General features: G+C 33.7%; 1 protein-coding gene across 1 annotated transcript; it reads left to right on the top strand.

Annotated features, from left to right (window-relative positions):
* The first annotated feature begins 4,965 nt into the window (after positions 1–4,965).
* Positions 4,966–24,339, top strand: LOC127717570 (uncharacterized). Its single transcript, XM_052223262.1, has 5 exons — positions 4,966–5,063; positions 12,884–14,337; positions 16,307–16,457; positions 21,061–21,199; positions 21,558–24,339. The coding sequence occupies exons 2-5, from the start codon at positions 12,884–12,886 to the stop codon at positions 22,259–22,261; spliced, it is 2,448 nt and encodes an 815-aa protein (XP_052079222.1). The 5' UTR covers positions 4,966–5,063; the 3' UTR covers positions 22,262–24,339.
* Positions 24,340–24,599: the final 260 nt, after the last annotated feature.

Raw genomic sequence — 24,599 nt, 5'->3', positions numbered from 1 at the left:
TACTCGTTTATTTGTGATTATTTTGCTATAAAATTTTTAATTTATGCATCAAATATCAATCCCTAACTTAATATGTAAAAATAATAAAATAATACATGTAACAGCACCCCTTCTAGTCTTTAGTCGCATAGTATACGTCTTTAGTGCACTAAGGACTCCTTAGCAGTGTTTAGACGTACCGGGACCCCCCCCCCCCCCCACCTGGATCCACCAGAGACATATTGCCAGTATTATTCTAAGTTTCTTTAAAAACAATGACCATCATATATACACATGAATATCTTGTTTATGAAGGGAAATGATTTATGTTATACTTTGAAACACTCTCATATCAACAAAAAGTTCTCTGAAACTGTCATCATTAAGATTTCTTTATATCCAACCCGTTTTTTTGTTTTGTTTTGTGAAACTGCTTTCATTTTACAGTCGGCATTCCTATACGAACCAACTGTGCTCTTCTTGTCGACCTAATACATATTTTCACAGACGTCATTAAAATTTGTATTGCCCCTTAAAAGAACACTTGTATCCTGTTGATGACCTTATGTTGACCCTTGGTGTCTTTTTTGATTCGGTTAATTGTGCTGTATGGTTGCGGTATATATTTGGCATATACTCCATTTCTTTTTTTTCCATATCATAAGAAGAGGGACATTAAAAAGCATCTCCTAATAGGGAAACTGTGAGACGAACCCTTTTTTCTTCCAGAGTAGCAATGTATTTGAATCTATATTTAGATGCTTTTTTCCATATTTGATATTCGTCCATTATATAGAATCAAAAGATGCATGATATGATTCCCAATCAGATAACTTGCCACCCGATACAAACGACGTAGAAGTTAGAAACTATAGATCGCCGTACGGTCTTTTATTTACAATGAGCATAACCCATACCACATATATATAGTAAACATTAAAAGGCCTCGACATGATAAATGGAAAACAATTTATGTTTTGGCTTATTGTGTTAATGGGTTGCTGTCTATTTGACCTATAGTTATGCATCGTATCTTTTATTCATATTAACAGGAGTGGGACATGAAAACGCACGTCATAATAGGAAAACTGTGAGACGAATCCTTTTTTTGTCCCAGATTAGCAATGTATTTGAATCAATATCTATATTCATTTTCCATTTCTGATATTCATCCATAAAGATGTTAAGGGAATTGTTCTATCAGTTGGTTCCATGCAGTTGCAGTTCTCTGTGATATATACAATGATAGATCTAATGAATAATGAGACACAAATACAACTTTATATTTTTCTTAGGGGAATGAGAAATGATCAGATTAGTTCTTTTGATTTTCTTTATTGATCAAGATTAAGTCACGTGGTTGATGCTAATCAAGTATACAGATTCTGATATCAGTGAACGTTTTGACGTAATATACAGTAAAACAAATATTAATACGTCTAGACGTATTAACGAAATATAAGACAGGAGGTAATTTGTAAGCTCAGACAGCAACGTACGAAATGTAAATGGTTGTATATAAAGGCCATTTAAGAAGCTGTCCAGAGAATATTCATCAATTTATGAAGGATCTATTAAAAGGAACATGTCGTAACTGCGATAGCCCTTCTGACAAATGTATAATATCCAATGGGACTATTCAATTTCATAAAATATCTAACTTGTTTGTATTCTTGTTAGACGGTTTGAGTTGGTCATGTTTATGCTTAACAATTATTATAATACATTTTGGTGTGAAATATGTGATATTTACCAACCTTATAGACTGATTTGTATCTTCGAAATCAAGCCTCGAAATTGGGGGACCATCATTGGTGTTTTGTCAAAATTCAAATCAGTCCTTACTCCCATTATGGAATTTAATTATAACTCAACAAATCGGATAAGCAACCAAGGACAAAAATGGGTTTTCATCATACATTCACACCAACCCCATAATGCCGCATTGAAAAGACGCGATTAATATTACACGTACGCGCGTATACGTCGTTTTCCATGTCATCAGTGGTAGCGCCAATCGACGCATATCATACCTTAACCTTGTCTCTCAGTCCGATATTGGTGTCTCGAGATAATACCGTGGAAAATATTGATATCTTTGATAATAAAATTTTCTACATTTTCAAAGAAAGTTAATATAGCTATGCACTATTTTATATGTGTAATTAGTTTTATTCAATGCTATATGATATCTAACCAATAATTATGTATCTCTCAATAATTTGATTTGTCCATTGACTTTTTTTGATATTTTGAGATCGCAATTTCCCGTTTAAATTCTATGCATGGGTTCTGATATTACACTAAATACATGGAATAGCTGTATAAAACTGTTTTATCTCGAAGTCTACTTCAAAAATGACTTTGTTAATACAACATTTTTTTGTCAAACAGAATTCCCTTTCCTGTATGTTATTATAGTTTGTTTTTGATTGCAGCCCGGAAAATACTAACCCCCACCCCCTCCCCCTCAAAAGAAAAACACAAATGGTCGGTGACCTTTGTAAATATGTTAAGTAAATGTTTGTGGTGATCGCCTTTCAGGGGCGGATCCAGGATATTAGGTGAAAGGGGCGCAAACTTAAATTTTTTTAGGTAAAATTATCGAAATATTCTTTATAAAGCGGAGGACAACTCATGCTTTGCAAATTTTAGGGGGGGGGGGGGGGGGGGGGGCACGCCGGCCACGCCCCCGCCTGAATCCGCCCCTGCCTTTGATGACATATATATTTATCAGTATGTTGTTCTTATGGTTGATACACGAAAAAAAGTCATGTATTTTGTACATAAAAGGAATATTCTAATTGTATTATGTCGTTAAGTTTTCAGACGGCATACTTCGTCATAAGTACAGACAGTACCTGGATCTCAAAATATATTAATTTTACAGCAATAGGGAAATCCATTAAGTTGATTGGTTTCCAATTTCATTACTTTTCTAAAACTATAGCATACGGACTCAATTTCAATTAAGCTTTTATTTTTATATCAAGGCGGTTAGTAATGACATTCGAAAACAACTTTTGCCGACTAATGCTTACGACTTTGTTCAGACTCATTCCTCAGCTCAACGTGCAAAATTTAATTTGTATCGAATTTATTCTGTTAAAATAAAACAATAAACTAACCAGACAGTAATCAATACAAATTTGTGGTAAATTTTATCATGTGATCAATAGAGAGACCTCGGTTGTCTCGTAGGTGTAATTTTTAATTTCGATTGTCTACAGGGCATTTGATGACATACAGCTAGTCCACTCAAAGTTACATTTTTCAATTGAAGAATCTATATATCTACTCTTCTTACATACAGTAGCAGTGTGCTATGTCGTCTTTGGAGAATAGTGACATATTGCCTAGCCACATGTGCAATACAATTAATCCTTTCGGTCCGCAATCTATATCCTTTCCTCCGATCGAATAGCTGCCGAATTTTTGTAATGCTAAACTTGATTGTCGAAAATATGTAAATTTCTGTTGCTTCTCGAAACTATGCATTTTAGCACTGGCAAATATGAAAACAAAGGAATGTGCTTAAAACACTAAACAATGATTGTGCATGCTTTTTTTCTGCGTTAACATACTAATTCTAAGAAAAATTTCAGTAAAGATTTTTTTTTACGATTAGAATTTTTATTTAAACCATGAACGTATATTTGATGCACGGTATTCGTGAGTCATATGAATATATTCTTGAAACATTGGCAAAAAGACTTTAAGCAAATATCAATGAAATCAAGAAAATTGCACTGCTTAGAACATTACAATACGTTGCAGTCAAACTTTATAGGTTCCCTGTCATCAGTTCTAATGAATTAATGTTTGATTTAGAAACCGTACGCAGTTAGTACCAGTTGATGGGTGTTGACGTGTTTAAGAAATATATTTAGCTTAAGGTCTTGGTCAAGGTTTGAATAATCACAATTATTTTGTCTTGTATTACTCCATGATGTATATAGCTTTGTTAATTAGTTAACAACTGAGGAATAAATGGTGTTGAGCAAAATCCATTATTAAACGGAAAACATTTCACCAGAATACAGTATTTACACTAGACCGTGTGTTGTTCGCAGGCGCGGACCCAGTATTGGATTGTAGGCCTACGGGGAGGGATCGGGGGCTCCTGAGGTAAGGGGTTACTAGATAGATAGAAGATTTGGTATGAGTGCCAATGAGACAACTCTCCATCCAAGTCACAATTTGTTAAAGTAAACCATTATATATATATAGGTCAAAACGATATTTTGACAAATAATTGACTAATTTTACGAAAATGTCTTTATGAGGGGCACCCCGTCTGTATCCCCGACTGGTTCGTTGTTGTTGTTTGTCTTTGTATGAAGAGGAAAACAAGACAAACTAATACTTCTTAACAGCCCCGAGTGGGAGATGCTTATCGTGGCCATAGAAATGCTGCGTCAAGAAATATCAGACATTTTTTGACTGAAAAAATCATTTATCGCAGTGGTACGAATCTACGAAAAAAGTATATTTCACTGGTTTCTTTCTTAAAGATCAGTATCTAGTGCTTAAACGTTTTTAAACGACTTTAAAAAATAAACTGAAAAGTGTACGTGTGTTGGGGTTTGGTTTAGGTAGAAGAGACATTTTACCCCATTCTTTACCCTACCCCCCCCCCCCCCCCCCCCCCAATTCTCAATCATCGAATATGCTTCTTATGTATCCCTTTTCTCGCTTGCATCCACTGAATTAAAACGGTCCCCATTTTTCTTTTTTACTGAAACTGTTACGATATTCCATAAATCCATTATTCCATCATTTAATCTTACTATGATCAACATAAATGTACTTAATATCTCCCACATTCAAATCAATCATTCGGGAGATGTTCATTCAATAATTTTATGAGTAGTTCCGTGTGAGGATCAATAAAATGACATTATTGGAAACTTTGGCAATATTTCCCCCCATTCAGCAGCTGATTTTGTACATCATCAACCGGTTCAGTTATTTTTAGCAGAAAATAAGCTCAAGTGTTTACTTAATTTAACTTGCAGAATTCTTTAGAGGAATAGATGCGGCGTGTAGTTTTTTTAGGATATTAAAACAATGTATATATAAATGTAAGTATCCTTTGCTTTTCTACCTCAGTTTATTTAAGACATTTGTATAAAAGAGTTGATTGTTGTAAATATCGCTTTATTACGTACAAAAGGTATTGAAATCTCAAAATATGATGTATCATTAAACCAATACACAATTTCTTATCTTGATGGAGCCATCAAATATTTCATGGCGATTGAATTCTAAATACCATTCAACAGCAATATAAGAAATTTCTGGTTGCTGTATTCACACATTACGTTCTTATCTTGCAAAATCACAGTATCATGTGTATTGTATAAAGATATATTTCGAACATGCCGACAATTAATAAATATTCCATCCAATCCATATGACTCCGATCCCTTTAACCAATTTTAAATTAATCAAAATGCATGTCTGAATTCAAGTAAAATTGATTAATATAGAAGTTAAAAGAAAAATGTTGTAGACATGAATGATTATTATACTCTTGTGTATTTCTTTGGGATATTTGAAATTTATTCAGAGGTTGAAATGTATGAACAAATCATCATTCTCCCTTCGATACGAACCATGATATTTTACATTTCCTGATGGTATTACCTAAGGTATCCATAAACTATATTATCTTACTCTAAATTGTTTCTTCTAGGTTAAGTCTGCCAATTTTTTAAATCAAAATTTTTAACCATTCGTATACACTCACAACAATATCCATGTCGAAGGCCTCTATATTTGACTCTGCAACGAAAGTCATCAATAAAAGTGCGCAGTTTCTTTGCTTTGGGGTATAATTGTAGAGTGGGTGTAATTTTGTGCCATGAATCATTAAAAACACATCCCTTCTTTTCCATTTATAGTATAACTGAGGTTGAATGATCTTTACTATCTATTGTTTCAAAAGGTCATTGAGCTTACATGCATTAACTTCACCTGAAAGACCATGAAAACGTGGCTGCGTATATTTGTTGCTTATTAGGACACATGTCCTGGTACCATAAAGAAACCCATTTCTACTTCGGGTATCTTTCGTTTAAATAAAATCTCCTTTTAGGTATTTGTTGATAAGCTCAATTTACATTCTACTATTTAAAGATTGATTTTTTTATAGTTGGTACTTGATTTCAGAGATGGAAGGTTAGATTTAAGGTTGGGGTGGGAGTATGTCACGGAGATTACTAATACACGTTTTTGCCAATTACCAATGAGTCGGAACCGTTTCTATTAGACTTTCCCAGGTTATGGGGAGGGTTTGGCGCCAACAAACTAGTTTAACCCTGCCACATTCTTTATGTGCCTGTCCTAAGGCAGGAGCCTGTAATTCAGTGGTTGTCGTTTGTTGCTGTTTATAATATTTGTTTTTCGTTCATTGTTCTGTATATAAATCAGGCCGTTACTTTTCTCGTTTGAATTGTGGTACATTTATCATTTCGGGGCCTTTTATAGCTGACTATGCGGTATGGGTTTTGCTCATTGTTGAAGGGCGTACGGTGACCTATAGTTGTAAACTTCTGGGTCATTTGGTCTCTGATGGAGAGTTGTTTCATTGGCAATCATACCACATCTTCTTAGTTTTATACACTACTAGTCTTCGAGGGTATAATCAACCAAGTAACTAGAGTTCGATCCGGTACTGACATAATTTTTAACGATATATATCATAAATTTTGTTATTATACTTGGGTACTAAGTTTTCTTTTCTCAATGGCAAAGTTAATCTTGTACGGGATTGGATGTCAATGTCCGTTTCCTTTTTTTTTGTTTGTGTCCCCTCAAGTATTTCATATTTTATCCTCCCAAACATTTAGTCTCGATCGTATCTGATGAAGGTTATCGAAAGAGCACGTTTCGTAAGCATGGGAATCGATACCGTGTGGCCTTCTTTCTTGTATTTCGTAAATATAAACAATTAAAAACCAGGGGTACCAGTCGAAAGGAAATCCTCGATATGCAATTCCTTCAGTCAATGCAAAGTATACATATCCCAACAAATGCCAATTCTATTCATATTTAATTCATATATATTATGCATATACAATTTTTTTCATATATGTTTTACCAGGAACATATATGTTAGATATACTGTTCCCAGGTTTTACATTGTATATATTTTGTGTATACCGGGTATAAGACATCTAGAGGGCAACATAACTACAATGTAGATATAGAAATGTTTTATGCAATCACGTGTATGCAATACGTCAAGCTCTCAATCATCCCGAGTAGAAAAAAATATGACAAAATTAAGCAAAATCTATCAAGATCTGACATCAACTCCAGATTCTCCAAATAACATTAAAAACAACAAACAAAAAAAAAAAACAACAAAAACAAAAATAACAAAACAACAAAAACAAAACATTAATATATGACATAAGAAAACTGCACTGATGAGGTTCCTGACTTCGGACCTTTTTAGATCTCGACCCTTTATTCTTGATCAATTAACTAGCAAAAGGTGCATACAAAAACACACAATAAAAATCCGTACAGGAAAAGCATTTAATTTTAATGAACAGTACAACAGATAACAAACACAAGTACACAAACAAAAAGTAACCTATAGAATACCGTATAAAAATGCCTGCAGCAACTGAAAGCATGCTCAAAGTACTTAGCTTGTTGATTGATTGTTAATTCCTTAAGGTCCAGTTGCAAATATTTCATGCATGTTCAGGACGACTTAGCCTGTTGATATAAACTCAATGTTCGTTAGAAAAACTGTATCAAATGTTTTTTTTCACTATTGACGTTCTGAGCACATGTTTACTTTGGGCATTGCACACGATCGTATTTTATTATGTACTGTTCGTGACATTTGTTTTATGATATATATTAGAAAAATACAACGGTCGGTGTTAGCGTTTAAGAGGACTTTTTTGTATATAAGTACATTTATTACTTTGATCTTGCTTCCTGTTCTTTAAATATTATACAATTATTGCCTTCATCAAAAAGTTTTTAATATCCCAAATCATTAAATCGTGGAAAGGTTATTTTCCCGGAGGGAAATAACCTTTTCAAATTTTAATATTTTTTAGATGTAACTTTTTACGAAGGAATTTATTTGTATTATTATACTGAACTAGAATAGATAGTTATTTTTCAAAATGAAAAAAACACGCAAAATTTAAATGTGTTAATTTTACTATACGTGCAAAGCCGCGCCAAATCTGGATGTTGTTCTGTGTATATTCGATTTTAGGTTTAGTGTCTCATTAACGTATTACATACCCAACTGTCCTCTACCTGTTTAGAAACAGGAATCTAAAGTTCTTACTTGGTTTTGTTCGTCGTATGTTTACCTTCATTGCTATTTTTTACTTATAAACAGGTGTAGGTCTTGTTTGTATAATGTTTCGCACGATTCAAGTTTACGTGAACTTTTTCCCATCACTTGGCGTCCGTCGTCTGCCGTCGTCGTCATCGTCCGTCGTCTGTTAACTTTTACAAAGATCATCTCCTCTGAAACTATTGAGCAAAATTTAACCAAACTTGGCCACAATCATCATTGGGGTATCTAGTTTAAAATATGAAATGTTTCTGATGACCCCTGCTGCCAACCAAGATGGCCGACATAGCTAAAAATAGAATATAGGGGCAGCATGTAAGTTTTGTCTATTATTTTGAAAACAGCTATAGATAGAAAAAATCTGACAGGTAGAATTGTTCAGAATATTGTATATTTACGTCAAAACTGTCAGACGACTTTTTATAGGAGTTATTGCCCTAAAATGACAAATGTTTACTACTTTTTTTTTCCATTTTTGCCTATTATCTTGAAAACTATAATAAATAGAGAGAAACTTTAAACAGCAAAACTTATCAATAAGACAAGATCTTCAAATAAATCAAATGGTTGAAATCGTCTGATGACCCCTTATTGGAGTTATTGCCCTTTAATGACGATATTTACTTTTTTTTTGCGTTTTTGCCTAATATCTCAAAAGAATATTAGATAGATAGAAACTTGAATTAGCAAAAATGATCAGCAAGACAAGATCTAAAAATAAGTCAACATGGTTTAAATCATCGGATGACCCCTTATTATAGTTGTTCTATTTGATAACGATTCTTATCATTTTTTTGCGTTGTTGACTAATCTCTGAAAAACTATATTATAAAGATAGATAGAAACTAAAATAGATCTAAGCAAAAATGATTAGCAAGAGTAGATCAGCAAAGAAGAGATTTTTGTCATGAATTCTATTCTAGTCTTCAAAGATGGAGATTGTCCATTGTTGAAGATGCACATAGACCTAGGTGAGTCCTTGTTAGAGTTATTTCCCTTTAACGACGATTTTTATCATTTTTTTGCCATTTTGCCTCAAATCTTAAACATTACAATAGATGGATAGAAACTTTAAACAGCAAATGTGATCAGCAAGACAAGATTTACAAATAAGTCTATGGTCGAATTCTTCAGTCGACTGGTTATTGAAGTTATTGTTCTTTAATGACGATTCTTACCAATTTTTCGCGTTTTTTACCTATTATCTTGAAAACTATATAAGATAGATAGAAACTTTAAATAATAAAAAAAAAAAAAATCAGCATTCTGCCTGAAAAGTTAGTAGATAGGAGTGATTGCCCTTAAATGACAATTTTTGTTTACCCTCTTTTGTGTTTTGTGCAAAAACCAAATAAGTTAGAGAGAAACTGTAAACAGTAGTCTACAATGATGAAGATGCACATATGCCTAGGTGAGCGACACGGGCTCTTTATAGCCTCTAGTTTCTATACATAACGTTTTAACAGTTTGAAAAATAAATGGCCTCCATGTCGGCTAGAAAAGAGCAAAACGCGAAAAATGTATCCGCGAAAATGACTGGTTTGACTAGTATTCCAAATGAGACAATCGCCTACCAAAGACTATTGGATGAAGGGGGGAAGTGCCCTTTACTATATTGGTTTATATTTCATCTGCATAAGAAAGCCGTTTCCTTCAAGTCTGGCATTATTTGATAATATATTATACCATATATCATATTCATAAGCTTCCTGTTCGATCAGATCAAAAGATCAGACAATGTTTTAGACTATGCCAGTTGTAAATGCTTTTATCATTAATCTCAATATTTTTGATAATACAATTTAATTCCTTTGCACATCTTATGTCATTATTAATTTAAAATCAGAAATTTATTACCTTCAGACCTTGCAAAAAATTTCTAAATCATTTCATTTTTCTAAATTATCTCACTATCTTTTTAACTGATAGAGCACGTGTTGGCATTTCTATAATGATTCGTTACAAACGATATGGAATTGAATCAGTGAGTCTCGTGCCAAAACCAGCACGAGAAGGCAATGAGATGTACACGATGATTTCAAAATAAACCTCTATCCTTAAAGCAGTAATCGCAAATGCAAATCCATTGTTCTCAATAACTTTAATGTTTAGTGGTTATTAATTTTTCAAAGATAAACGCAAATTCGCTTAAGCTTATAACAGATGGTTTGAAGTTATACAGTGTATATAATGACGTAATATTTCAGTTTTTGAAGGAAACACCAGACAACTTGAAAGATTTTCTGTTTGTCTCATTTATAACAGATTTTCCTAATGGAAAACTTTTTTTCCTTATTGGTCATATAGCTCTTCACGCTTCCAAGAAGAAAATACATCATTGGCTTTCGATATTTTTGGGTTTAAGCATTTCTAATGAAGGTAAATCCAGAGAAGCGCTTTGGATACACCTTTATAAAGTGTTATTGTCATCATCTGGCCTAGGTTAGGGAGGGTTGAGCGCTCACAAACATGTTTAACCAAGCCACATTCTTTATGTGCCTGTCCCCAGCTGAGCCTGTTATCCAGTGGTTGTCGTTAGGAGATGTCTGCCGTGAATAATGGCTTTAACTTTTATTGTTTTAACGTAAATCAGGCCCTTGTTCTGGTACCCTTTATTGCTTTACTATACGTACGATAATAGTTTTGCTCATTGTTGAAACCCGCACGGTGACCTGTATTGTAGTTGTTCACATCCCTGCCTTTTGCTCTTTGGTGGACAGCTGTCTCATTAGAATCCAAACCATATAGCTCCTTATTTTGTATAACTTCTTTATAACGGGTACGGAAACATGGTTGTAACTCGTACTGCCTTTTTTTTTTTGGCTTTCAAATATGCGCGTTCCTGATGAAGGTAAGTCTAGAAAAGCGCATCCGACGCATGGAATTTATAAATTGTTGTTTTCTTTTTTTATGGTACATATGTACTTTTCGTTGACTTAGAAAAATATACATCTATAATTATCTGGTGATCTATTAGTTTTTTGTCTAAAGTTGGAATATAACGATATTTATTCAATCTAACGATGCAATATAATTATCCATAATTGAATACATAAACACATATTTTGATTCCGCTTTCATTGGAAATCCAGGCATCAACTGTTTGATCCTAAACCGAGAGTAATAAATCATAGAAATTAAGTATTAATAATGGAATAGCTTGTTGTCAGTCATCAATTGGGAGTTTCATAAACATGCAAACCACATAGAAAATAAACTAAGTATTAATAGTTTTAGATGGAAGATATATACTAGAACTGTACATGGCATTTCACTAATTAACCAGAACTTAAGCAATTCATTGGGTTAACAATTACACAATTCATACACGCATCTTAATTGACAAAACAGAAGTTTCAACCTCAGTTCGTCAGATACACCATCATTATTTCAAGATGAGACGCAGATTTTTCAAGGTAACACATTTTTATGCATTTTATCTATTTTATATGTATTTAATATAGGTTTGTAGAGTAGTAAAATGCCCTTATAATTCTTTATCTATTTATATGACGAGTGGGAAAATCGATTTTACAATAAGTTCTAATGCAAGAAATAAGTACATTAGAACTCTTATACAAGTTAATGCAGACGTTGATACATAATCTTTTGGAATTAAAAGATTCAATCTTGCTTTGAAAGAAAATATCTATTTCTTTCGAAAATTTATGAAAGCAATTTTAGCTATTTGAAGTTTATTATCAACAGAATATGCCTATTTTGTAATAAAGTAATGAGAAAAACCACAACCAACATTGAAAAGCAGGAAAAGGAGATATTCAAGCTTACAATATTTGAAAAAAAATTATGTTAAAGTAAACGATAATTTAATTGTTATCTTCAGCTATTACATGTCTCAGAACACTAGTTTCTTTGTCAGTTTTTTTTATCTATAATTTAGTTTATGAAATATTAATTGATTCAGTTTCATTATCATCCCTCTCCTGCCGAATTGATGGGACTAATTATACTTTAATTGGTGTCTTTTGTATGGCTTTATCGTATTACAATAACTTTTGTACTTGGTCCAGTGCTCAAATGAAAATGTTATAGTCCTACTTCAAACACTTCTTTCAAGGTTAAGATCTACATTCGATACGCTAAATTCTGGGTAATTGTGATATGTTCCTTCGCATGGATGCTTATATCCTGAAGTTGATCAAAGATGTCAAAGAAAAAGAAAATAATTATGTGGTGAATATTATCAGTATTTCCTGAAACAAAATAGTAACTTATCAAGAATACGTTTTCTTCAATATATTCTTATTCTTAACCACAATATAACATCACATACTATATATATAATAATTACTTTCCTTTCTTATCAATTTCGTCGGGAGGTAAACATGAAATCAGCTATCTTGACGAAAAAAAATTAGTTTCCCTGTGAAAACTATCTTGATGAAAAAAAAAGTTTATCCTGTAGTGTATTGAAATGCATCGTTATGCTCACAAATCGACAATCACATATCTACATTTATCTTTTGTCGATTTATTGCTCTCATAATCTTTCTAGATTATTAATTAAAATATCAATCTGACTTGTTTTTTTTTTTCTGATTACAGATGGACTCTGAGGAGACAATAACAGTAGCCAGCTACAAATCTATACATTTTGGAGTAGATATTATAGAGGGCGCCCTAAATCATTTACAATTTCTTAAAAACATCAACAAACACAGAAACTTATTTCACGTCCCGCTTTTACGTCGGGCTTTGCGTCGATATGAACAGCTTTGGTTAGATCTGGCCGCGGAACACAACGAAAAGGTTTTAACAGCCCCTTTAGATATAGAATGGATTTGGCATTGTCACATGCTATCACCGATATGCTACGAAAAGGACTGTAAAAATCTTGTGGGTAAAACAGTTAATCATGTGATTGTAAAGGACAAAGAGAGACAAAAACATCTTGAAATTACAAAAAAGCTTTGGGAAGCAAAATACCCAGATACTCCATTTGAGATAAATATCGATCAAAATGAGGACGAATCTCCTGAGGAGGAGAGGGACAGTGTTGATATGTGGGAAAGTAAGTTGACATATGATGTTGTCTCCGCAGCTATACGACAGTCAGCGTTTAATTATCAAGTTAGCCTCCCGCATTATTATGACAAATACTTTTTAAGGCAAGCTGTAAAGAGGTACAAGAAATTATTGTTCTTGAAGGTTCAACATCAAGGACTATTTTTTGTTCCTTGTTACGATAATGATTTAATCTGGCACACACATCAACTTCATCCTTTAGTTTACAAAAAAGACACAGAACGGATTTTAGGCAAAATGTTCAATCATGATGACTCAGTCAACGATAGAAGTTCTGGATCTAGATTACTGAGAGCTGAGTCTAAAACGAAGCAATTTTGGCAAGAAGCATACAATGAAAGTTTCTCCCGAAACGGAGCGATGTACAGAGGAGACCCTCCAATGGGACAGCTGCATAGATTGTCTTCAAGTGATGTAATGTCGTTTTCTACAAAGAGAGCAAACATTAAACTAGATAACATTCAAATTGAGAACTTACCTGAAATCATTAAAAGTTACAAGTTAAAAGTTCAATATGTTTCCAATGACAAAGAAGGCCCAGTAATACTGAATTTTAAAGGTCTACCTAGTCACTGGGACAAGAAAAAGGGAATTGAGTTTGAATTTGACACAAAAGACTATAACTATTTGAAATTCAAACTTATTCATCAACCAAAACGCATGTGTTTTAGTGCTACCATTGAAACTGCCGAGGCCAAGTTTCACGTTCTTCCTTTAGCTGAATCAAATACCGGATGTGATACTGAATTATCAGAAACATTAGTTCTAAACGAAGAAAAGAACATAACATTGAATTTCAATGGGAATATTCACGTGTATGATAAGCCCGGACCGTGTTTCTTGTTTTTAAAGAATGGAAACTTTGATAGGAGGTATTGTATCATGCCTGAAAATATACGACAATTGTGGGGACCAATCCCGTTGCCAAGGCTCCCAGCAGGACAAGATAATAACTGTGTAGTTGCATCCCACAAGTAAGTTAGTTACAATGTATCTACTATTTTTACTCATGTACTTATGAGGGCTTGGATGGGGTGGTCTTCATTTCTGTATTCTTTAATATTTTGGGCCATTTTTCTCTATTCTTTTTTTTTTATTTTGGTATTTATTCTCAATACTTAATATTTTGCACATTTTTTTCTATATTTTTGGCATGTTTGTCTCTATTCTCTATTTTTATGGTCTATTTTGCTGTAGTTTGGACCCTTTATTCTCTATTCTGTAAATCCAATCTACACCCTCATTTATCATGTCGTATATTTAAAATTTAAAATAGTAGAACATTCATGACTGTTGTATCTATATTAATGAATATAAAATAATGAATTTATGAAGAAATGCGCATCTGGCGCAGTGAAAATGGCACTGTTAATTCTTTTGATGGACAATAATTACCCATAACAATTAATTATTAAAATCTAATGAGGTCATTGACAAGAAAACTAATTTAAAATTAAGAATAATTGCGTAACAAATAAACAGAAACATTGGACAATAAATAGGTACCCACATTCTTTACCTTTATTTATCTATCTTGGTCTATGAAGTATTTTTTGTTTAATTTAATGTAAAACTATGATTTTTTTCGATACTTTTTAAAATTTGAACAACTGACAAAATATCAGAAAACCTTAAAAAAAACCAAAACAAGAAAAGTAGGGATAAGTATCTATCACATCTATGATTATAGTATAAACAAATGTTCACTGATCCATATCAAAATATCACAAAAAAATATTTAAAACTCACCGCATAATCATGTGCTTGCTTAAATATTTTAACAGCACGTTTGGAACCAACGGCGAAATTTAGTTTTGAACAGAACGTATTTCAAATACTTTTAGGTACAATTACATTCCAGTTTCCGTGCTAGTATCCTAACCTCATCGGTGGTCTCGTGATAGGGTACTCGCCTTGAGTTCGGGAGATCGTGGGTTTGAACCCTGGCTGGGTTAAACAAAAGACTTGGAAATTGGTATTTGCTGCTTCTCCGCTAAGCACGCGTCGTTTAGGAGTAAGAGTCTGAATAATGTGTCTAGGTAAGGTAACATGTCTTCCAGCAGACTCCTAACTTGTGAACTAGCACGTTAAAGATCCGGGCTCAGCGTGTCGGTCTTGTACAAAGCAGGGTTTATATTCATATCATGTTATCATGTACTCGTCCTGAATATGCATTTAATTTGCCACTGCACTTTAAACAGCCACTCATTTATCCATCGATCTTTGAGCAATCTGCATAACATTTTGGAATTTTTGGTTCTAAAGGCTCTTCAAACTTTATTTTATTTTGCCTTCCAACTGATTTAACTCGAGCGCCATTGATGAGTATTATGTAGACGAAACGCGCGTCTAGCGTCACACATTTTAATTAAGCCTGCATGGTATCATCGCTTCGTCCCCGGTGGTATCACTAGCCTAGTAATCAGAATTTCTGTATTGACATGAAATATCAATGATCCAGTTAATTTCTGTAAATTTTTGGTTTGCAAAATTTTCAGTTATTTGGAACGTTAAGGTTTTTCTACCCCAGGCATAGATAGCCTTATCTGTATTTGGCACAATTTTTCAGATTTTATGCTTTCAACTTTGTATTTGATTTATTTTGACAAACTGATTTGATTCGAGCGCCACTGATGAGTCTTGTGTAGACGAAACGCGCGTTTGGCGTCACAAATTGTAAGCCTGGTATCTTAGATGAGTTTTTCATTCCCTTTTTTATATTTTTTTTTTTGGCAATTTTCGTATGTGTCACTTCTACTAGTAAAGTTTACTTAATATACTTCGATAAAAGTTAAATGAAGTTAATCTATGCTCCTTGAAATCAATTACTACCAAATTTTCTTTTTTACACAAAATTTATTGAAATATTATTAAAGTCACTAGGGGAGATAAAAAAAGGAGAGCCCAATCACGTAAACATGTACCAGTGTTTTGTATTTGCAGGTTTGTAAATCATATGGGAGAGATGACGTTTACCTGTCGAGTAATACACAGTATACCGTTACTGATGTCAGCGATACAAGTGTTCTACCATGACAAAATGGTAACAGTGGCACATTTGATCGGTCCAGAACAGTTACCGTGTTCTACTGAGGTAAGTTGTTAAAACTGGTAACGGTACTATATTTAATACACATGCAGAAGATCTGAACAGTTATCACATTATAGAATATTTAATGTTAAAAGATATTTGCATAGAGTAATGATCCAGGCCTAGATTTTGCAGCAGGGTGGTACTATTTCTACACTTGGAAGTGAAAGGCTATTGGGGTCGATGAAAATGACGCAAAGACAATTTCATGTGGTTCTATTTCTACATTTGGAAGTGAAAGGCTATTGGGTCGATGAAAATGACGCAAAGACAATTTCATGTGGTTCTAATTCTACATTTGGAAGTGAAAGGCTATTGGGGTCGATGAACATGACGCAAAGACAATTTCATGTGGTTCTAATTCTACATTTGGAAGTGAAAGGCTATTGGGGTCGTTGAACATGACGCAAAGACAATTTCATGTGGTTCTATTTCTACATTTAGTAGTGAAAGGCTATTGGGGTCGTTGAACATGACGCAAAGACAATTTCATGTGGTTCTATTTATACATTTGGAAGTGAAAGGCTATTGGGCTCGATGAACATGACGAAAAGACAATTTCAGGTGGTTCTATTTCTACATTTAGTAGTGAAAGGCTATTGGGGTCGATGAACATGACGCAAAGACAATTTCATGTGGTTCTATTTCTACATTTAGTAGTGCAAGGCTATTGGGGTCGATGAACATGACGCAAAGAAAATTTCATGCAATCCTAGAAAATAGGCTAAATATGAAACAAACAAATCTTATATTTGCAGTTTTCATCTTAACAGTCGGTAGGTCTTTAGCCCTGAGTCTTGCAGCACGTGAACAGGCATTATCAGCGACGTCACAATGTACGAGGAGAAGTTACTAGTATCAGCGATGTCACAATTTGTGAGGAAACGTAATCAAGCTTGCTTTCGTCAAGCGTAAAACTGTCTATGGGAGGGGAATCAAGTAATAGAATAATAAACAGATTTTCGTTTTTTTATGTGTTAATATCGTGAAGTATCAGCCGCTCAACACGACTTGAAACTTTTAAGCTCGTTCACTCGCCAAAAAGATTCACATTGTGGCTCGCGGCTGATATTTTACGATATCAGTAAGTAGAAAACCTGATAATCTATAGTTAATGAATCTAATGTTAAAATAAAACGACAATCGACAATTTACTATTGACGATGAAACAATTCACCTATAACTTTGCAAAAAAAAAAAAACTCTTGAAAAAAGGTTTTCCACGCTAAATATGCATGTGCCTTGCTGGCCCTAGTCAGGTTTCTCGTTAGTGGCTGTCTTTTGTAATATATCTCAATGTGTTAATTTTGGGGAGTTTATTGGATGGTAGATTTTTATATTATCTGTTTTGTAAAGATTGGCGATCTAGAGCTTGAGATATTGTATTGACATCTGTCTTTTGTTGAAGACCATATACTGACGTGTAGAAGCCTTTTGGTTTTTTGTACTGTTGGGATGCTGTCTCATTGACATATAAACACCATATCTCTTTAAGTCATCTTAATTAATAGTCTCTAGTACCTTTCAGCACTTTGAATCTGATATGTTAATCTTGGTTTGCTATCTCATTGACATATAAACCCCAGATCTCTTTAGGTCATCTTAATCAATACTCTCTAGTACCTTTCAGCACTTTGAATCTGATATGTTACTGTTGGGTTGCTGTCTCATTGAAATATAAACCTGAGATCGTTTTTAGTCATTTAAATTAATAGTCTCTAGTACATTTCAGCACTTTGAATTTGATATGTTACTGTTGGGTTACTGTCTCATTGACATATAAATCCCATATAGATTTGAGTAATCTTTATTCCTACTCTCTAGTACTTTTCAGCACTTTCAATCTGATATGTTACTGTTGGGTTGTTGTCTCATTGACATATAAACCCCAGATCGTTTTTAGTCATCTTAATTAATGGTTTCTAGTTCTTTTCAGCACTTTAAATCTGATATGTAACTGTTGTTAAGATTTGATTCGTTTCATAAACCTAAAAGTTAACGACTTTGTTTTGTTTATTGAGTATCTTAGTTAATGCTACTGAACCAGTTTGTGAAAAAGAGAACATTTTTGTCTGGAGGATATAGACTTGTTGGCTTCTCTCCCAATATGTATTATCTGACAGAAAAGTGAGAGTTTACATTAAGATTACAATACAATATACAGGATATATGTAAACAAATCATAAGGATATCACATGTATAAATTCAGAATAATAACATTTAAGTTAACAATTTTACTGCACCAGATGCGCATTTCGACAATCAATTCCTTTTAACCAATATTTGTATCGATTGTGGAATATACTGTAACTTTCATTTATCTTGTGAAGAAATCATGTGTTCAAGATATATGAGGGTCTGTGTGGAAAGGGGGGGGGGGGGGTCCTTCATTTCTGTATTCTTTAATGTTTTATGTAATTTTTCTCTATTCATTATATTTTTGCACATTATTCTCTATTCTTTATATTTTTGTCCTTTATTCTCTATTCCTTATAATTTAGCACCCCATTGTTCCCCATTCTCTCATTTTTTTGGCCCATGTTTATCTATTCTTTATTTTTTTGCCTATTATTTTGAAGTATTGGCCTATTATTCTCTATACTGTAAACCCCATTTAGACCTCATATATGGATCTATAGTTAAACAAATTTAATTATGACATTAACATAGGTCATGACTGACATAGAACATCTACTCCTCGACGTAGACGCAGTCATGGTCATCGTCATTATACATCACCTACTTTGCATGATGTCTCTATTAATGACTTGCTGCCATTTATACAAAAGCCATTAGGTATTCATCACATTCGCACGAAACTGTATTCATTACCCCTTTCAAAACTTCATTCTCTGTTCAATTTATGTTTGGAAACCACTGTTACAAACCCTCATTCAAACCAATACAAACTTACAGCTATCATTTCGGATATTGCAAGTCACAGACTTTTCAAACCTGGATAATCATAGGTCTGTTCTATATTCCTTTGGAATTTCAACCAAAGATGAAGAACTGGATCTTCCATCACTGTATTGGATACCTTAACTACATAAGTGTCCTTACAAACAACAGTATATTGCTGGGTCTTCCAAGTGCTCCACGAAACCTCTTTCGAAATTATTAACATCTATTTTATCAGAAATCAAAGCCGGGCTCCAAAGTTATTGTGAAACTGCATATTCTAGAGGTGGCGTGAATCAGATGTGGATACTAAAAAAATCCAAAGATCTTTTAGAGTACATACAATCTAAGACTCTCTCATCTTGCAATAGTATTAAAACATTTGACTTTTCTACACTTTACACAAGTATTCCTCATTCCAAACTAAAAGATAAATTGAAAGAGTTGGTATTACTTTGTTTCATTAAAAAGAATGGCGAACGTAGATACAAGTATCTTGTCTTGGGGAGGGATAAATCCTACTTTGTAAAGAATCACTCTGATTCAAACAAAAAATTCTCTGAAACTGACATTATCAAGATGCTTGATTTCTTGATTGACAACATATTTGTTACGTTTGGAGGACGTGTTTTTCAACAGACTGTCGGAATTCCAATGGGAACCAATTGTGCCCCTCTTCTTGCCGACTTGTTTCTTTATTATTATGAGGCTGACTTCATACAGGAACTTCTTAGGAAGAAAGATAAGAAGTTAGCAATATCCTTTAACTCTACGTTCCGCTATATAGATGATGTTCTCTCACTAAAAAATACAAAATTTGGTGACTATGTTGAACGAATCTATCCCATCGAACTAGAGATAAAGGATACTACAGATACAGATAAGTCTGCCTAATATCTTGACTTACATCTAGAAATTGACAATGAGGGTCGGTTGAAAACAAAACTTTACGACAAAAAAGATGATTTCAGCTTCCCAATTGTGAACTTTCCATTTCTATGTAGCAACACTCCAGCAGCGCCTGCATACGGAGTATATATCTCCCAATTAATACGATATTCCCGGGCTTGTGTTTCCTATTATCATTTCCTTGATAGAGGATTGCTGCTCACAAGGAAGCTATTAAACCAAGAGTTCCAAATGGTGAAGTTGAAATCATCCCTTCGTACATTTTACGGACGCCATCACGAGGTGGTTGACCGTTATTGAATAACCGTTTCACAGATGATATCGGATATGTTCCTTATGTCGTAACTACAATACCCTTCCCTTTTCACGAATGTGACTTACCGAATTAGACTATTTACCGGATTTGTAATAACATAAGCAACACGACGGGTGCCACATGTGGAGCAGGATCTGCTAACCCTTCCGGAGCACCTGAGATCACCCCAGTTTTTGGTGGGGTTCGAGTTGCTTAGTCTTTAGTTTTCTATGTTATGTCATCTGTACTATTATTTGTCTGTTTGTCTTTTTATTTTTGGCCATGGCGTTGTCAGTTTGTTTTCGATCTATGAGTTTGACTGTCCCTATGGTATCTCTCGTCCCTCTTCTACACATGTAGTTGATAGACTATAATATATAACTAAGATCTGTAAAAAATGAAAATGTATTTTGAATTACCAATGTATTAAGAAATTTCACATTTTCACATGTCTTTTAATCAGCATATATTTACTTAATATATTGTTTTTCAATTTCATAGGTTTCAGACCCTAAATCTTGTCCATCACTGAACTCTAAACAGGGACAACGTGCTTTGTTGATAAAAACAGAAGAGGGTGACTGGGGAATTCTGATTGGACAGTGGACTGGGTTCCGGAGAGGAAAGCCGGGAACCAGAGGTAATGCTGAAAGTTAGTTTGTACTGTTTTAAAACTATTGAAACTGAGAAAAATCTTTGTTTATGCAAAAGGTTGTGAAAAAAAATCCAAGCTACTTATACTAGCCATATTAACTGTTATATTGCAATGCTTAAAAATTTTGTCGTGACGAAAATTTAAATTTAGATAACTATTATCTGATAACTAAAAAGGCAGTTAAAATAATTTCATAGTTAACGTCACATAGAGTAAATTAAGAGAAATGTATCTGCATGAATGATCAAATGATGACAATAAAAGCAAAAAGGTAATAGGAAAATATTACTCTTATAACAATAGATTCTTCTTAAAAAAATCTAGTCACTCATCTCTTTTACAGCTCAAAAAGGACTTAAAGGAAGTCCAGGTACATTGACAATCCGATTCTTCCATATAAAGAGCGGACACTGGAACCATTTAGCATTACCTTACTTGGAAAATCTATTTAAGTTTAACCTTGGCGATTCAAATGTGGATCTTCAAAATGGCGTCATCACCATATCTTCTGAAAATGGAGAAGTCGCTGAGAATCTTACAATGGCGTTTGGTGTTGCACTGCTTCATGTTCTCTGTCAGCCAAGGAAGAAACTGAAAAAACTAGGAGAAAACACAACGCCAATGAGAGGAATGAAACTCATACGATCCATTCCCTCCAGCGATCTAGGGCTAGTAGTCGCTGCAGGATATTCTGTAGATGCACCAACCAATCAGTTCATCAGGAAACTTCAACTGAGGAACAGAAATGGTCCGTGTTCATCAAAGGACGATACTGAAATGGTTGGATACGGAATGGGTGTCGATTTTGGAGATGCTATAGCAGAGGAGCTTGGAACAGAACCAATGACTGAGGCACAAAACACGTTAGAAGCACCTGGTGAAGCGTCTGCTGGTGACATCGGTGATACTGGTGCTGAGGTTGCCGCCGAGGCGGGAGGCGAGGCAGGTGCTTGTGGAGGTTGTGGTGGGTGTGGTGGTTGTGGGGGATGTGGGGGTTGTGGTGGAGCGTGTGGTAGTTGTGGAGGATGCGGTGGTTGTGCCGGTTAATAGAAGAACGTATGTACGAAGTGTTTGCGCGTGCGTGTTGTAAGATGATACAGTTTCAGTCATTATATAATTCAACGTTGTAATGTATGCAAAGTATGTGATAGTGATACAACTGAAATCCCACTTGATTTTCTTTTCAAACAACTATGTGTAGCTGCATTTTGAATTTTTCGCACATATTGTTAATTGTATTAGAATCAAATATATATGCTGAAACCAGGTTAGCTTAGCCATCCTAACGCCACGAGGCTTGCCTATAGAGCTTAAATTCAGACAGGCAAACCCGTCTTATCGTAGTTTGTCTTAATTTGCATCGCACTCAGACAGGCAACCTGTATTTAGGCAATTAGTTCATATTCAAATATTTTAATTATTTCATTTAAATAACTTCTTTCAAAATGGTAAGCAAAAATAAAAAACATTGCAAAATTATCGCAAACGCCAAATAAATAAAGGAACCCAAATTTCAGTCTTGCTCAATATATGAATACTAAATAGAATAAATCAAATGTAAATGAAATATTATCAAGCAAATCAATTATCAGCCTGAAATAATTAAGTAAAGAAAAGGGAAATAATCCATTCCTATTACATATGTATAGATTGAAGTTGCATCCGCATTTTATTTTACATCTCTGCAAATATGTTCAGATTGAATATTGAATCATGTGATTGTAGTTGAATTGGCTGATGGTGGCAACTCGAATGAGAGGGTAAAATGTTCTGAGTTCCGTTCAATGTTCCTTTCAAAAATCTGTATAGATATCGCAAACCCTTTACAACTTCTGCTATATATTATGTGTAGCTGCATTTTTAATTTGGTCCATATATTGTTACTTATATTAGAATCAAATATATAAACAATGTATGTATAGAATGAAGTTGTATTCGCATATTTTTTTTCACACCTCTGCAAATGTGTTCAGATTGAATATTGAATCATGTAATTGTAGTTGAATTGACTGAAGGTGGCAAATCGAATGAGAGGGTATTGGTATGTTCGAGTACTGTTGATTTTTACAATTCTATCTTCTGATAGAACAAAATGGTAGGGATATTTCCCCCTGAATTTATTTCACACCATGGACATTTTCAAAAAGTTTTTTCAATCTTTGAAAAAAATTATATTATTATAGCATTCATGTGTGTACTTCTTATCAGAGTACCAAATTATCAACGCCTGATTAAGCCCAAAACTGCAATTTTGACAGACTTTTCCCAATTTTGAGTATTCATATCATGTCTGGCTATGTATGAGAAGGAAACCCTTCACCAAAACCAAAACTTTGTTTGGAAGTGTAGTCTTTTAAATACAAATTGATTCATTTTGCTTAGTGGCGCCCTTCGATGCAATATTTGACAAAACAAATGTAAAACTTGCACATTCATATCAAAATGCAGTTAACAGCAAAATGTAACGTCGTATAAAATTTTGGAAAAAATTAGAATTGTCGAATAACTTCTGAAATATACATGTATTATATAGACTCTTTAAAATTCAATTTCAGGTATGATTTGACAACTTTTAAATGGTGACCATGTGTGTGAAACAAAAACAGGAGAAATTGGCCAATATCTCTTTTTGTAATGAAAATTAAATTGATCTCGACAGTTTTTCCTCTTGAAAGTTGTTACAATATTGGAAATTCATCCATTTAATCAATTGAATGTATTATTCCTGTGTTGCGAAAAAGGAAATTAAATACAAGGAGTATTGTTATAATCCGATTTTCACAAATAGATATTTTAAATGCTTAAGCAATGTTGAATTTGTTCTATTCAATTTTAACTCTTATGCAATTTGAACGATTTTATATCCACATTTCATTTAACACATCATGCAATTTATATTTTGTGTATTTCATAGTCAAAGACATTAATGGATAAGAGAGATAAAAATGTACAATTTTCCTTACAATGGAGAAATGATTTTTCTTGAGGTTGCACTGTAGTGTTAGATCCTGGATATTTCAGGAAATTTATAATAAACGTTATCCATATGTGATAAATTCGTTTTTTTATTGCTTTCTTTTACGAAAGCTAAACCGTTTAGTTGTTTTCACAACAAAACTATTTTAGTCACAATTAATCATACATTAGATTGTACATTGTAACAAATAAAATGTAATAAAGTGTTTTTCAGATAAAATCTGTTTTAATCAAATGTTTTGGTGTTGATCGTGAAATTATATAAAAAATACATATTGATATACACGTAATACATGTAGCACGAACTAATTGTTTTCCATATACTCGTCTATATTCGGCCGATTCCGTTGTTATCTATTGGATAGAAGCGGATAACCCGAGGATTGCCGATTAGTTTCTCAGAGTGTCA

This window comes from Mytilus californianus, unplaced genomic scaffold (genome assembly GCF_021869535.1).
Source record: "Mytilus californianus isolate M0D057914Y unplaced genomic scaffold, xbMytCali1.0.p SCAF_1, whole genome shotgun sequence".
Classification (NCBI taxonomy): Eukaryota; Metazoa; Mollusca; class Bivalvia; order Mytilida; family Mytilidae; genus Mytilus; species Mytilus californianus.
The sequence above is the reverse complement of the archived record's forward strand: the minus strand, read 5'-3'. Positions and strand labels throughout refer to the sequence as shown.